The sequence below is a fragment of the Haliotis rubra genome, unplaced genomic scaffold, assembly GCF_003918875.1.
Source record: "Haliotis rubra isolate DU_JTF1 unplaced genomic scaffold, ASM391887v1 Scf863, whole genome shotgun sequence".
In the NCBI taxonomy this organism is placed as follows: Eukaryota; Metazoa; Mollusca; class Gastropoda; order Lepetellida; family Haliotidae; genus Haliotis; species Haliotis rubra.
In genome coordinates, this window is record NW_025767594.1 from 319,539 (window position 1) to 337,656 (window position 18,118).

Genomic DNA, 18,118 nt, shown 5'->3' on the forward strand with positions numbered 1-18,118 from the left:
GTCCTGTTCTTGTTGATGTACTCAGTTGAGAATGTTTGTCATTTATGTGAATATGGGATATGTTCTGGTGTGTTTTTGTGAGTGGTGTTCTTTGTCATTGTTGATGGTGAAGTAATATTTTATTGCCTGCTGAAAAAGAGATTAATGGGGAAGGGACACATACTGATAAACAACAACAAACATGTTCAGACAACAATAATAATGTTCATATTCATAATGCTCCATCAACAGTGTGTTCATATTCATAATGCTCCAGCAATAGTGTTCATATTCATGATGTTATGACAACAGCAACAGTGTTCATATTCACGATGTTATAACAACAGCAACAGTGTTCATATTCACGATGTTATGACAAGAGCAACAGTGTTCATATTCACAATGTTATAACAACAGCAACAGTGTTCATATTCACAATGTTATAACAACAGCAACAGATTTCATGTTCACAATGTTATAACAACAGCAACAGTGTTCATATTCACGATGCTCCACCAACAACAGTGTTCATATTTTCAATGTTACAACAACAACAGTGTTCATATTCTCAATGTTACAACAACAGTGTTCATATTCTCAATGTTACAACAACAGTGTTCATATTCTCAATGTTACAACAGTGGTCATATTCTCAATCTTACAACAACAAGGTTCTTATTCTCAATGTTACAACAACAACAATGTTCATATTCTCAATGTTACAACAGTGTTCATATTCTCAATCTTACAGCAGTGTTCATATTCTCAATGTTACAACAACAATGTTCATATTCTCAATGTTACAACAACAATGTTCATATTCTCAATGTTACAACAACAGTGTTAATATTCTCAATGTTACAACAACAGTGTTCATATTCTCAATGTTACAACAACAGTGTTCATATTCTCAATGTTACAACAACAATGTTCATATTCTCAATGTTGCAACAATAGTCATATTCTCAATGTTACAACAGCAGTGTTCATATTCTCAGTGTTACAACAACAACAGTTTTCATATTCACAACAATAATGTCATATTTATAATGTCTAAAGTCCGCATTCTAAAGCAACTTTATTACCCCAGTTATAGGATCAGTGTGCCCTCTAAATTTCATTCCTAAACCATGATTGTGTCAACATTGAAGCCTGTTAGCAAAGTTTTTACATTTTTATGAATGAATGGGTCAACTGGCAAATTATCCATCCGTTTTTTCCCCTTTGGAAAAGGTACACATTTTTTATTTCAAACAGACATGAGATTTCTCAAGATAATGTTGTCAATTTATGATGAAAGGAAATTCCTTAACACTGATATCAAAGGCAGCGAGTTTGTCTGTTTCTCAGAACCACTTCCTGAAATGAACATTAGAGGAGTGTTGTACATTTCAGGTATGTCAAAACAACCTTTGTTGGATTTGTGATGTTAAATTGAATGACATCTTGGCCTGGGTGTCCAAAATAGCACATTATTGTCCGTCACCGTCACACTTTGCTGCTCTGTGTCTGTGTCCATAGAAAAGAAAGGACCTGTTCGTCATGCCTTTTGATCTTTACCCTGTACTTGTCAGGTTATAGCCTGTTGCAAACTTGCTGTTCTGGTAATTTGGCAGCTAAAATATTCTTTGGATAAGATATAATATTGTCCCAAATTTGCATTTGAAATTTGTGTTGCAGGTGATAAAATACTCATATTTGTAAATCGTTTTGATATATCTATGTCACCAGGGCTGAAGTTTCAGTTGGTTGATATCCAGCCATAGAAAATACATTAAACTAACAGAAAAGGGAAACTAAGTTTAGTTTGTTATAAATGGAATTTGTTTTTTGCATATTTACTAAATTATACAGCTTGTGTTCAGGGCAAAGAATCAACATTTCGGTATATCCATCAACTTGTTATAAGCCTGCTCATTATGTATATAGTGTACTGTACTTGAAGACCACCTTCTGAAGAGTGAGTGAGTGAGTTGGGTTTTATGCCGCTCTTAGCAATATTGCAGCAATGTCATGGCGGGGGAAACCAGAAATCAGCTTCACGCATTGCACCCATGTGGGAAATCGAACCCGGGTCTTCGGCGTGATGAGTGAACGCTTTAACCACTAGGCTACCCCACCACCCCTCCTTCTGGAGAACTTAAGGAGAGCCAAACCTGTCAGGCAAAATGTGGAGACGTTATTATACTTAATTGTGTTCATGGCATGGAACTGTTTATAAATTGGAAAAATATTCTTCAACATAGGCATTTTGAGGCTGTCAAATTTTATTTTTAAGTATATGTGAGGGATACTGTCTTTTACACTGAAAGAGGTGGTGGGGTAGTGATTAAAGCATTTGCTTGTCACACCGAAGACCCAGGTACGATTCCCCACATGGGTACAGTGTGTGAAGCCCATTTCTGCCCAGCTGAAAAGGCACCATGGTTGACCATGGTCAACCATGGCTTACCACGGAAAACCATGGTATTACCATGGTTTACCATGCTAAACCGTGGTCACTAACATTTCTCACCATGGTAGACCATGGTAGACCATGGTCACCATGGTATACCACAGCAGACCATGGTCATTATAGACCATGGTCACCAGAAACCATGGTAGACCATGGTCACCAACATTTCTCCCCATGGTATACCATGGTAGATCATGGTGACCATGGTATACCACAGCAGACCATGGTCATTCTAGACAATGGTCACCAGAAACCAGGGTAGACCATGGTCATCTTAAACAAAACTATGGTAGACCATGGTGTTGTTCTCATAATAAAGTAATGGTTGACCATGGTCATCACAGACAAATCTATGGTAGACCATGGTCATGACAGACCAATTTTACATTTCAAACTGTGATAAATAAAAAATTAAAATTGAAATCCTGACTGTTTCATGACATTGTGTTTCATTTATGAATAACAAAATAGCGGAGCATTCAATGAAGTGTTACACAGGCATTATACTAATAGCATTACAAAGGACGTGTAAAACATCCCAGATGAAAATGATTTTCCTGAGTTAGTTTGCCTTTTAATGAATATTCATGACAGATACCTTACAGATCCTTGTTTTACCGCCTGTGTGCATTAAACAACTAAAATTGAACACTTCACTCGGTGAGAGACAAGTTAAAATGAAGTGTGTTTTAATGAAAATACACCTAACACAATGTCATAAAAAACAATTATCAACGTGAACAGTTCACTTAATTTAACTTTCTCATTGTTGCTACAGAAACACACAAACAAATAAGGAACAAAGGACGCCTTATACACTTGAAAATCAAAACAAAATTAACCCTCCAAGACATTTGAAAATAAAATAATTTTGCCCGGCCCCTTGCTAAAGTTGTCCATTAAACTGTGTAAACCCCATCTCTCATGGTCTTACTAGCTTTTTGTGCCTGGTTGCCTTTAGTTTTTGATTTTTCAAAAATACAGCAACAACAAAAACAATGCACTACAGAAGGCAGAAACAATATTCTGTGCCTAACACGATCCGCTTTTTAGAAACATAGACAGTTCTGGCATGTAAAACTTACCTTCTGTCAATAACAGCGAACCAAATAGTGCTGGAAGATTTTTAATTCTCTTCTTTTTCATATTTACTCCATAAAATAAAATTTGAAATTACAATGTCAAAATCGCCTCATTTCATTGAATTTCTCCCGCTGGTGATCACGATCGGCAAACGTGCCTCAAACTTGTTATAAGTCGCCTTTCGCGAATGTTAATGGTGAAGCTCCCCGATTTTAGAACACATTTCACTGTCACTTCCTGTTCAGCAGCACGCAATATGACCGGAAGAGATTACATCAAAGTAGATTAATGAAATTTAAATTATTGCCGGGATATGTGCAAAAACTATTCTTCCACGCTATGATCGACGGAAGGAACGGTACACTGAATATCTTTTTTCGCGATTCCGCCGCTGACAATATTATTGTTTATGAATTCTAATTTTGATGTTGATGCCTTGATATTGTAATTTTGCCTTTATTTGTTAATAAGATGAGAAATTATCCACTGTTGACTACGTAGTGTGGTTATGAAGTACCTCGACGCTGATTGCAAACACGCCACGCCTCTTCGTAAGCTTACGTAATCTTATTGCGACTTCAAGAACGGATAGCACTAATCATACAGCCTTTACATACATAGTTACGATACATCCCTGGTCGTACTAATTAATTTTTCTTTTCTAAAAATATGTTTCAACTTCCAACTCGCGCCATTCGGGACAAGCCGAATGGAGATAGTACGATCACGGAGACACGCTGATCGCTTCCGCCAAGACGACCGATGCCATAGCTGCTACTTGTCCGTGACATTTGTGAGCAAGAAACCAGTGATAGGCTGTGAAAACACAACTTTGTCAACACTGGCAATAGACTACAACGATCCAAGCGAAGAATATCCCTAATATATTAGCAATGACGGATTTCGAGGATAATCCAGCGATGGATATGTCAAGAACTCATGATAAAGGAATAGACTAGATTTAGTGCCGATGGATACATCTCAAGTTGAATTCCAGTGGACATAAGCATGAGCGGTAAGTAAATAACAGCAATATTGAAATTGTTTTGAGTGCAGATATATTGAAATTGTTTTGATGTTCGGGAATACGCACATACTTAACGTTATGTGACGTGGTAAGCAACAGTTTTTGAGGAGAATGACGGAAAGACGATATAAGATATAGCAGTGTTCATTTTATATACAATGTACATCCCTCAAACGGAAAGTCAGTGTTAATTTGGGTTTTGTGCAATATGTTCTACATATCTATGTTAACACACGACCAATATCTAACGGTACTTTTGAAAAAAACCAAACCGTTATGACTTTTTTTAGTTAAGTTATCAGTGATCGAATGGTGTCAAAGTTCACGGGGCTTGTAGAGGTCAGCCTGAAAGATTCAGTTTGTTTGCTTAGATTACACAGACAGCAAAATAAATTCAAAGGGTCATAAAAAGGGAGATAATTGCTACAGGCACGTTTATGGATATTTCATTTTCTTTTCTATCGATTTGTATTCAGGTTTGGAATAACTACTGACTGTAAACCAAAATGACTGTGCCAAAAACGCTTAGCCATTCAATTTAACGTGGAAATAGGTTCACTTACAGTAAGATCACGCTTTTCTATGTTATGATATGTTGATTATTATAAATAATGGGAAATGTAAACATTTCAGAATATTATATTTGGTCATGAATGTAGACTAGTGATTTAGAAGCCAATTTTGTGTTTTAATTTCTAATACATGTTGTGTTACTTGGCATAGACTCTTCATATTACAAAAATAATTTAAAGTCATCTGCCATCAGTGTAAAGAAATTATTTTGAATAATATATTTAGAGTCTGGTGAAAAATATTTGCAATATGTTAAAATGCATAACATTTTGAGCAACTGTAAATATATATTTAAAAACAACAACACTTTTTGATATTTGCTTAAGACTGTTTGAAATAGAATGATTGTGATTAAATGTTGGTGTGTTTTTCAGATTTCCACTGGACGATTCTGAAGAAATGGTCCTAATGTTGAAACACTGAAGATAAAGTTCTACAAGATGAGTTTATTGCTGAGCCGGAGCGTTTGCTCTTCACACTGGAGACTTGGGTTCGATTCCTGACATGGGTACAATGTGTGTAGCCCCTTTCTGGTGTCCCTCGCCGTGATATTGCTGGAACATTGCTAAAAGTGGTGTAAAACTAAACTCACTCACTCAATATCCCTGAACCAACATGGACATTTTCAGGGATGTCACCACTGCTCTTTCCGAAGGTTCTTCAGACTTGTGTATGTCCTGTTTCTTCTGAGAGAAATCAGTGATGCCCCTTGTACAACTTCCAGGTAGATGATTTTGGGCCCTGTTGTAATTTCTCTGTTGGTTGTGACTCTCATTTATTATGTCTACTTCTAAACCATATGGACTAAAGTGATTACTCTTTCTGAAATTGTATATTACTGCATGAAATGGTGTTCTGACTTGGTTAATTTTCCTGGATATAGACTGACATCCAAGCTGCCCTAAAGATGTTTTTAGAATAAAATAATAGATAAGAATATCCTCTGAAAAATGATGAACATGTCCACATGCCATTTGTCCCTAGCAGCATTACTGGATATGTAATTCTAGTTTGCTTTAGACTTGTACTTGTTGCACAGCATATCCCTCAATCCCTGTGGAGTTTCCCAACAACTGTCCTCAAGTTGTCTTTCATTTAAATCTGTCAGTGTCAGCAATAAAATGTGTCTTCATAATTTGAACAGTTTGTTTTCAGTGCATGAGTTTGTTTAATGTTAATTCTTCAATACCCAATATTCTAATTGATCTCTATGCCATGGTGTATGTGACTACAATGTATATATTGTGGTATGGCTGTTGGTTTCTTTACCATAGTCTAAATAATGGTATTCTAATGGTAAACTGTTGTGCCATCTACTGAACAGGGTATACTGACCATGGTCTCAGTTTTTTCAGTAGTAATCCATGGTACACCATGGTCTCTTTTTACCATGGTAGACCATGGTATACCATGGTCTCTTTTACCATGGTTGACCATGGTACACCATGGTCTCTTTCACCATGGTAGACCATGGTCTTATCTTACCATGGTAAACTGTGGTGCCATTTACATGACGTGGTTAAACCATGATAGACCATGGTCTTTTTTTACCATGGTAGACCATGGTATACCATGGTTTCTTTTGACCATGGTACACCATGGTCTTATTTTCACCATGGTAGACCATGGTCTCTTTTGACCATGGTAAACTGTGGTGCCATTTACCGGATGTGGTAAGCCATGATACACCATGGTCAACCATGGTCTGTGAACCATGGTCTACCATGGTATACCATGGTATACCATGGTCTTTTCCTGCTCATTTCAGCTGGGTGGTGCCCCCCACCGTTATATTTTGCTGGAATATTGCTTAAAGCGGCATAAAACTAAACTCAATCAATCAATCAATCAATCAATCACCCACTCACTCCCTCACTCACTCCTTATTGAAATATGGTGCATAGGTGGCCCAAGTAGTTTATGTCTGAGACTGTACAATATGGGTTAGACCTGATCTTCAGTAACCCGTGCTTGTTGTAAGAGGCGACTAATGAGATCGGGTGGTCAGGCTCGCTGACTTGGTTGACACATGTCATCGTATCCCATTTGAGTAGAGTAGACCGCCTCCGTGGTGTAGTGGTTAGAGCGTCCGCCCGGAGAGCGGAAGGTTGCGGGTTCGATCCCCGACCGCGTCATACCAAAAGACGTTAAAATATGGTACTTGTTGGTCCCTGTCTGGCGCTCGGCATTAATGGGTACAACAAGGACTGGTCGGCTCGGAGTCAGTATAATGTGTCTGAGTGGGGTATTCATGCTTCACTGCGGCATGGTATCTCAGTGGGCTAGCACTATAAAACCAGCTTCAGTCTGGGCTAGTACAAGCAGCCGCACATACACATACACACGCATGCACGTCGTCATATGAGCGAAATATTCTCAAGTACGACATTAAACCCAATTTCACCTCACCTCACCATTTGAGTAGATCAATGTTCATGCTGTTGATCACTGGATTGTGATGGCTGAAAGAGTTGTATGATCCCCAGGGAGTTGAGATTGCAAAATATGATGTGCCGTTGAAATTGACATCCAATGATTGAGGGAAAAACAAAGTGCCTTTGAGCAGCTGAGATGGATATCGGTGCTGTACCAATATTATATAATAATGATAATAATAATTGTCTGGTCCAGACTTGATTATTTACAGACTGCCACCAGATAGATTGAATATTCCTTGGTCTGGCATTAAACAACAAACAAACAACACTAACTGATATGCTGTGATATATCCAAAATACTGTTCAAAATGAAATAAAACTCCCCCATTGTTACATGAATGGCATTATTGCATGAAATTATAGAGCATATCCGACTTCATACAATAGACAATTTTTTAAGCCCAGGAGCAGGTTGACATTTTAAAGAGCAATTGTATCATTAAATGCACAAATGCTCCCTGTTGTCATTGTCTGATTTTTTTTCACATGAATGGGATTAAAAAAAACAATTTAAATTACAATTACATTATCCTCGACATCAAGTCTTGCTATTGTTGTAGAGGCAGCTGAAATATATACTTCAGTAAACACGTTCATTGCACAGCTATTGCAAGTATTTATACAAGAGATAAGATACTGGGAGACGTCATGTACGATGAGTCGACCTATAGCCTGTTTCAGATAAGTCACACAGTGTCTGATATATACTCAGCATCATTGTTGGAGGGTCACATAGGCAGCAAGAAATGAAACCTCACATTTTCCATTTTCAGGAGTGCAGTTGTGTTACACTGGAATGAACCATTGTTCTAAACTGACCCAGAAATCTATAATTCAGTGTAAACAACAAAGTAATGTATTATGGACGGAGTTTACAAGTCAATACAAATTTCTGCAAAGTAATTACTATGGAAGTGCCCACTAGCAGTACAAAATTCAGTGGGGACAGTGGGGTGGTCGAAGCGTTCACTTGTCATGCCAAACACTCGCTCACTCACTCTCACTCACTCACTCACTCACTCACTCACTCACTCACTCACTCACTCACTCACTCACTCACTCACTCACTCACTCACTCACTCATTTTTCTGTTTTCATAAAATCACCCAATCAGTGTAACAGGTATTATGGAACTAGGGAGTGGGGTATCTTCAAATGTGAAACTTCTTCAAAATGGCACGCAGGGCCCCGTTTCACGAAGCTATCGTAGCGTTACGACTGTCGTAAGTCTATGTTACAGTATAGGAGTTACAACTGTCATAGCACGACGATAGCTTTGTGACAGGGGGCCCTGGTTGTTGTGAGGAACTACTTTAGCAAAGACTTCAAAGTCACTAGAACAAATTACTGTTTTACTTACAGGATCAGATTAACAATTTCTTACCTCTAATTGGGGCGGCCACACAGCATGGACAGAGAGTATACAACCCTCCCGGCTGAGGGCTGGAGCTAACCTGTGTTGGGGAGTCTAAACCCTAAAGACAAATATCTTTGATTTCAATCTCTTTAACTGAAACTTTAAATAACAAAAAGAATGTGATTTGCTATTGTGGTGTTACTACAAAAAAATAAAACAACCAGACAGAGGGGAGTCCTTAATCCTTCTAACTGAACTGCAACAAATCTGACTGACATATCTACTGGATGTTTGGAAGGAGATTAAGGTATTACAGTAGATGTCCTTGCATGGGGTTAAATCTTAATGAGCCTAATTTAGCTAAGTATAGCTTAATTTATTCTAATACAGGTGAGGGGGCGGTGGGATAGCCTAGTGGTTAAAGCGTCGCTCGTCACGCCGAAGACCCGGGTTCGATTCCCCATATGGGTACGATGAGTGAAGCCCAATTCTAGTGTCTCCCGACGTTTTATTGCTGGAATATTGCTGAAAGTGGCGTAAAACTAAACTCACTCACTCACTAATACAGGTGAAAACAGATTTACTTTATAAAAGGATTAGGGCCATTTCTTAAACTGTGTAGACATAACTTTTGTCCTTTTAAATAGTGTTTCTAAGACATGTGTTACTGTTACCTTAGGCTAGGATTTATCTAGAAATATTGTTTAACTATGTAAGCATAACTAGTATCATTTTGAATAGTATGCCTTTGAGACCCTTTGCATTACCATAGGCTGGCATTTATATATAAGCTATTTCTGAACACGCGTGAAACCAATATTTTATATTTTTCTTTTCATAATGTCTGTATCTAATTATATACATGTACTTGTTGTGGGTCTATAATTTATAGCGAATGTTCTTCAACTGAATACATTGTTAACATATTCAGACCTATTGACGCTTGTTGGCAAATGTTCATGTTTTATTGCCACCGTGCCAAAGTGACGACACTTCCACAATGACACTGAGCTCTAATTTAGAATAGGGGTGGCGGGGTACCCTAGTGGTTAAAGCGTCTGCTCATCACGCCAAAAATCCGGGTTTGATTCCTCACGTGGGTACAATGTGTGAAGCCCATTTCTGGTGTCTCTCACCATAATATTGCTGCAATATTGCTAGAAGTGGCGTAAAACTAAACTCACTCACTAACATCTTGTATATGGCAAGGGTTCATCTTGACCTGAGGCCAGCTGAAGTCTGTAAGAAATTACAGTCAAGATTGTCACCATTCTCATCAGTCATGTTAATATAGTTTCATAACCAGTGTTGTAGGGTTGTCTTGTTATACTGCCTCCAGCCTGTAGAGGTCAGGGGGTTGTGGTTAAACCACGGAATTCCATCTGTTTGTCTGAAGACACTTTTGTTCTACCAATAACCTGAAATATATTGGTTAGATTGTTTGGGGACTATCTTCTTTGTGTGAAGGAGAGGTGTAGTGTAATTTGTGATTATTGACCCAGTTGACTTCACCTCACCTCACCTCATCGAAACCTCACCAAATTCTCACCTCATCAAAACCTCACCAAGTTCTCACCTCATCAAAACCTCACATCACCAAAACTTCATCTCACCAAAACCTCACCTCAATCTACCTCAGCAAACCTCACCAAACCTCACCTCAATTCACCTCACCAAATCTCACCTCAGCAAACCTTACCAAACCTCACCTCAATTCACCTCACCAAATCTCACCTCAATCTACCTCACCAAACCTCACCAAATTCTCACCTCATCAAAACCTCACATCACCAAAACTTCATCTCACCAAAACCTCACCTCAATTCACCTTGCCAAATCTCACCTCAACAAACCATAACAAACCTCACCTCAATTCACCTCACCAAATCTCACCTCAATCTACCTCACCAAACCTCACCTCAACCCGAAGAGCAAGTCAGTCTGAGGATGACACTATCTGATCAGTTGAATGATAAGTTATGATACTTTTGTAGAATTTGCTTTCAGTTATAAACTGTTTCAAAGCTGTTGCACATTAATGGAGGCACGGACAATTAAAAAAAGAAAATCAGCTGTAAATAGTTTTCTGTTGATTATAAATAAAGTGTTGTTGAACTCCAGGACAAATATTCTGTGGTTTCAAATTGTTTCCGTTTCCAACAGGTGCGGGGTAATTATTTGCATGATTAAGTTTTTTAGTCTAATTATCTTGGAGAATGTCAAGAATGCACTTATAGGAACACCAGACTTGTACTCCTGACCACCCAGCTGACAGAGGTCACAAGATATCCATTGCTAAATTCACTGCTTATGTTGTTAATCAGTCGACTGTATGATATGGGAGGATACACATATACACATTTTGGATTTAAAGAGAGGAGGAAATTTATTGATTGTTGCAAACAAACAAAAGTAACAAAAGATTTTCAAATTTTAAGATGTTCATTATATACAAGCAGCTTTTGTCTTTTCTTGTTTGATGTCAGTCTCAAGCATCACTTCAAGCAGTTTCTTCATTAAGGCGAAAGGGCATCTTTACTGACTGAAGTGTTGTAAAATCCTTTGCAGTATTCATTTATTTCTTCTTTAAAACCTTATTCTTTAAATTCTTCAAAACAACACTTTTCTTTTTGTATTTTGTCAATGCATAATCTTCAACAATGTGTACAGATGAGTTATAATTATGAAATATGACACTTGATAAATTATTGATCTGATATTGGTGACAGGCTGTTGGTCATATTGGTTTAACTGAAACAGCTATTAACAAGTTACAAATATTTTGTTTTTATCAAATGGTCATATTGACTCATGATTTCAAAACAACACTTTGGGTTAATACTGATTTTAGCACTTAGCACAGTTCTCAGGGGTGGGGTGGGGTGGGGGTTTAGCCTGGTGGTTAAAGTGTTTGCTTTCGTCCACGCCAGAAGACCTGGGTTCGATTCCTCACATGGGTGCAATGTGTGAAGCCCATTTCTGGTGACCTCCACCATGATATTGCTGGAATATTGCTAAAAGAGGCGTAAAACTAAACTCACTCATTCAGTTCTCACTCTTATGTATAACCGTGAAGGTCCGGGTTAGAATATTGATCTTCAGCAACCCATGCTTGTCGTAAGAGGCGACTAACGGGATCGGGTGGTCAGGCTCGCTGACTTGGTTGACACATGTCATCGGTTCCCAAGTGCGCAGATCAATGCTCGTGCAGTTGATCACTGGATTGGATTGTCTGGTCCAGAGCTGAGTGCTGGAATAAGTCGGGTAAAACTAAACTTACTCACTCACTCTTATGTCAGCTTTAAGTGTGAGCATAGCAGGTGAAAGTTTACAGCTGGTTCATAGCATGACATCATCAAGGCAGGAACTGTTCCTCATGACATCAATCACTGGTTCGCTTGTCCAGATTGTTTGCAGGACATTATAAATTTGTTTAATGTTTTAAACAAATTTGGGGGGTGACCTAATTTTAATTTTCATCATCCACAACAAAAGATGATTTTGAAATCTAATGATTTAAGATATGGATGAGAAATGACATGCTGCACTTTTTATCTTCCTGATATTTTTGTTTACACTTATCACCGTAAAAAAAGACACTCCATCACACAAACACTAAAAGAACTTTAGTCTACATACATTATATTATGAAACAATGATAATGATAAAAGGCTAGCCGATAGGTGACTGTAATACACATGGAATATTGACTTGTGTGACATTTAAACAACCAACAAAAACAATATTCTTTTCTTGATATGACAGAAATTTAGATGGAGTATTTTAAACAATTTTTTTTATAAATAACTGAATACAATTATGATAAAGAACTGAAAACACTTTGAACATTAGATACAACTGGTTGATAGCATGACATCTTACCAGTAAGGCATTACTTGTTGCTCATGATATCAATCATTAGTTCACATGTCCGGATTTGATTGTATATAGGTAACTATAATACACATAGAATTTTGACTTGTGTGGCATTTACACAACAAGCAAGAACAATATTATTTCTTTTATAAGACAAAAAGTTTGATGGAATTCTGTTGTTTTTTTTATAAATAGCTGAACACAGTTATGCTAAAGAACTGAAAACTTTTTGATTCCTTGTCTAATATTCTAAGTGATATGTTCTTTTTGAAGGATAATTGAAAGATATAAAATATAAACTTGAAAATGATGACATTAAAATCCCCCCAAATTTAGGTCTAAGCAGGCAGTTTTGCCGAGTTATAAAGATAATTTAAAAAAAATAATTATAAATAGCTGAATACAATTATGATAAAGAACTGAAAACACTTTGATTTCTTGTTAAACATCCTAAGTACTGTGGTGTGTTCTTTTGGAGAGATGATAGTAAGATATGAATATAAACTTAAAAATGATGACATTAAAATCCCCCCAAGTTTGGGTCTAAGCAAGCTCACCATAATTTTTACTGAGTTGAAAAGCATGGCAATCCATTGTGTATTTGCCTCCCGTGTTAGCGGAGTTTTTTCTTGTTAGATCAACAGGAGTGTATTTGCTGTTTGTTCGCAGAAAGATGTGGGAGAATGCAGGGTCGTAAATAGCACCTCGACCCGGTTCTGTTGACGACAGTCGGATAAGGACATGCAACGGGCTGTTATAATCAGACTGAACCGAACCCATCTTTAGAAGTTCTGTTTTGTATTTAATGAAGACAAACTTTATGCCGAGTATTTGTTTGTAGTTGTGGGACTTCTTGTTGTCTTTGTGATGAAAGATAATTGACATATGTTTATGTCTGAACGATGTCAGTTTCACAAATCAAATCATATAGTCAAGTTCCGACGGGGTATGAACAATTATAATGGCTTCAGCTCTTTTGTATGTTTTGTGTCAATAATCAGCTCCTCAAGGGTACCTGTCCCTCTTGCATCATGTCATGAGGATAGTAATGCTATCAGGGCGGTGGGGTAGCCTAGTGGTTAAAGCGTTCGCTTGTCATGCCAAAGACCCGGGTTTGATTCCCTACATGGGAATAATGTGTGAAAGCCCATTTTTGGTGTCCCCCGCCATGATATTGCTGGAATATTGCTAATAGTGGCGTAAAACGAAACTCACTGATAACGGTAAAACTAATTATAAATATTTTAATAATCGCCTTAATTGTGTTTAATTCCCATCCTTTGTATAAATGCACATGCTATGTTTGACATGCATAGGGTGATGCTTAAATCAACTTTCTTCATTTTAAAAACAACAACACATCAATGTTACAAATGAATAATGATAAATGTTATTATTGATTTATGTATTTAGGTTATGATTTATGTATTTAGGTTATGATTACTTGTTGAAAGAGGTGATTAAAACTATTATGATATTGCTTCAGTATTACTGTACTTTATGATCATTCATTCACTCACTCACCAATACTTACTCTCATTCATTCACTCACTCACCAATATTTACTCTCATTCATTCACTCACTCACCAATACTTACTTACTCTCATTCATTCACTCACTCACTCACCAATACTTACTCTCATTCATTCACTCACTCACCAATACTTACTCTCATTCATTCACTCACTCACCAATACTTACTCTCATTCATTCACTCACTCACCAATACTAACTCTCATTCATTCACTCGATCACCAATACTTACTCATTCATTCACTCACTCACCAATACTATCACTCATTCATTCACTCACTCACCAATAGTTACTCTCATTCATTCACTCACTCACCAATACTTACTTTCAATCATTCATTCATTCACTCACTCACTCATACTTACTCTCATTCACTCACTCACTCACTCACACACACATACAATGATACAAAGAGGCATTTGGGCTAGATTTGGGCACAAATCAATATTGTTAATAAGACAAATAATTTGTTATACGGTCCCCGTGAGGAACCAGGTGTTATTAGTTGCAATTAAATCTTTCATCTGCTGTTGTATATTTCACATGACCATGTGACACATTGTTGAAATTGACAGGGTGAGGTATTGGTTTGTGGAATTCAGAGAGGCCAAAACAACCTTCAACCTTTTCTGAATAGACCATTTGTTTACATCTGGCTGCATATTCATTTAGATGACCTGTATTGTGATTTGGTTATTGTTTTGTTCATTATCTTTCTTTTTTGGTATAACCAGGAATATTTTTATCTTTGACTTTGTTAATGTCCTGTTTGTCTTTTACTTCACCAAACATATTGCTATCATTGATTTGGTCTACCTTTCATTTTATCAGTTGTAGTAATGTGCGTTTCGTTTTACGCCACTTTTAGCAATATTCCAGCAATATCATGGCAGGGGACACCAGAAATGGGCTTCAAAATGTGGGGAATCAAACCTGTGTCTTCGGGGTGACAAGCGAGCACTTTAACCTCTAGGCTACCCAATCGCCCTCATAGTTTATTCTTTGATTTCTTCCATTACCTTCCCTCCATCTGTGATTTGGTCTATGAAGTTTCCTGTCTCTACGTTTACGTGCATCAGTGCTTTGTGTATTAATACTGTATTAAAACTAGTGTCCGTGCTGTGTGGCAATTAAAACAGTGTAAATATGTTTCTGACTTTGATGACATTGATCACTGGATTGTCTGGTCCAGACCATATAGCTGGGATATTGTTGAGTGTGGCATAAACAACAAACTGCTCATGATGTTGATCACTGGATTGTCTGGTCCAGACTTGATATTAAGAGACAACCAGCAAGAAATATTTTAAACATTCCTTTTAATATCAATCACTGTCCAGTCTTGATATATTTTCTGGCTGCCATCAGCTGGAATATTGCTGAGAGCAGCATAAACAACAACAAACAACGCTTCACCTCACTTGGTACATATGCCAGTATGACTCATTCCACTCGTGATGTATTACAAAGCATGAAACCACATTTTTGTCCCTGTAACTGTCACAGCGTAACCAATGTTATTGTCGAGGACAGTTCAACTGCCGTTTGTATGACTGATTTAAACAAATATACACAATCAACCCTGTGGCATTTTATAAACATAAAACTTATCTTCCACGGCTCTCATCAGTGTCAATGTCACCCCACTATTGACGATGACAACACATGGCCAAAGCGGCAACAGCTGTTTTGCCCCATGAGTAGTCCCAGGTAGAGATATTGATTATGCGATGTCTATTGCAAATATCCTACGTGGGTTGTATATAGCATAGAGACATGCATTCGGAGAGATTGTTTGCTTCTGTCATGAAGTAACATCTCATGAAATGTATTTGTGTATATTTCTGAGAAAATGAAATTGACGATGCACGGATTATAGATACAAAGATTGATTGTGTTTCAAGGAAATAGGACAGATGCTGTGCCCGGAATACCAGAAGTTGTCAAGTGATCAATGGATTGTGAATCATTCCTTTTAATATGCGGTTTATATTACAATGAAATTGACAAGATTATATTTCAGGTTTGGATGTGTGGTTTAATTTGGGAGCTGTCATCGTATTCGTGTTGGGTGCTGAAGCCTGGAGGTTGTGTTGTGGTTTGCAGTAAGGTTGTATATTACTGAAATGTACAACATAACAGACTGATGGGATATATGTGACGGATGTTACACCAACACCTTCGTCGGATAAATGGATTACCGTGGTGAATTCAGGTGACGAAAGTCTGGATTTCATTGTTGAAATGTGTCTAGGTGTTTGTGGTCTATTTCAAAGTTGTCATCTTTCCAGCAGTGGCATTGACTTCAATTTAGTGACAGAATTGTGACATGGACGTCATATCAATAATATTCAGGAAGAGATCACATACAGGAGGGTAACAAAGATACGGAATTCTTGCGTTATATTCCGAGCAAATGAAAACAATCCAGATATGAAGTAAACAACCAAGGCAATTATGTCGCCTATATGAGTCAGTGACTGACAGTGGTTAAACCATGAAGTATTGGAATCTGAGAGTTTTTTCAATTATATAAGATCATCGTCACTGATGTTCTAACGAAAAGGCCAAGGCTTTGTGATTGTGAAACCGACATGGCCATCAAATCTATTTCAGATCCTCAACTGGAACTAGGTTGAACAGCGAGATATGCCATAAACACAAAATCCTTTGATAATACACCTACCTTGCAACAATGTTATAGACAACTGTCGTCTATTTGGTATTGTTGTTCATTTCAATGCTGAATGCTTGAAGGGAAGAGACAACAGTATAGAAGTCTACATTATTACTGCCCCACAATGACCTTTCTGGGTTATGAATTAGTCCAGTGACGTTGTGTACAATTGTCGTCCATTTCGGTGAAATGTACATCACAGCCTGTCTGTCACCGAGAAATGTACAACCCCTTGAATTAGCCTGATAGTGAATAGGAGGAAGGTCAGCAGAATCTTGACAGAGCAAACTTAGGCAACTGGGCTTTACATACCTCTACAAATACGTTCTGTTTGATTTACACTGCGGATGGTTACGTTGGGTGGCTTTATTTACCCAATTTAGACTCTTTTTGCTGGAGAGCTGCATCAGTTAGACGCTGTTTGAAGTTTCTTTCTGTGTCTATAGTTTTATTATTTTGTGTACATGATTGGAGATGTTTCTATCCCCGACAAGATTTGAAGAAATTGACGACGATCATGAAGAAACAGAATTCTGGGAAAATCCGCTGGAGATTCGTACATCAGGATTTGTACCGCTTCATTTTGTGCCGTTGGTGTGTGTTGTACAATAATCTTGGAAATGTATCAGTATTTTTATTACTTTTTATATGAAATAGTTAAACATTTCAATTGCATTTGTTTATTTGATGGCAGATTATGCATATATGTACAATCTAGCATGCTGAGATAGATCTGATGTTATTGTGGGAATATAGCTGAGGTCAGAGGGTACCTTATGGTCGTAAATTGTGACATTATTTTGTAAACACGCATGAGTTGTGATGTGAGGGGTTGACAGGGTTGAGAAGAAATACCTCATTTAGGAGGTATTCTGACATTTGGGAAAACTGTTTCAAGCTTAGGGCCCAACCTTCAGACAAACAGACTCTTTGCTGTTTTAGACTTGTGACAGGCTTGTTAGTTTCAGATGCAGATCGCTTGAGATTATTGGAGAAATATTTCCTGAAGAAAGCATTTTCTTTGTCATGTGGACAAACATCTTGGAGTTTGCTTGAGGACATAGAAATTGATGACATCTGTCAAATATGGATAACGACTTCAGATTAACAAACTTCAA

The 18,118-nt window shown here is 37.6% G+C and overlaps 1 protein-coding gene across 1 annotated transcript in view; it reads left to right on the top strand.

Annotated features, from left to right (window-relative positions):
• Window positions 1-16,075: 16,075 nt before the first annotated feature.
• LOC124263001 (peripheral-type benzodiazepine receptor-associated protein 1-like) overlaps window positions 16,076-18,118 on the top strand; it is a 48,938-nt gene continuing 46,895 nt past the window's right edge. The window contains exon 1 of the mRNA XM_046697616.1: window positions 16,076-17,594. Coding sequence (XP_046553572.1) covers window positions 17,475-17,594 — 120 coding nt within the window. The 5' untranslated portion in view covers window positions 16,076-17,474. The remainder of the gene's footprint in view (window positions 17,595-18,118) is intronic.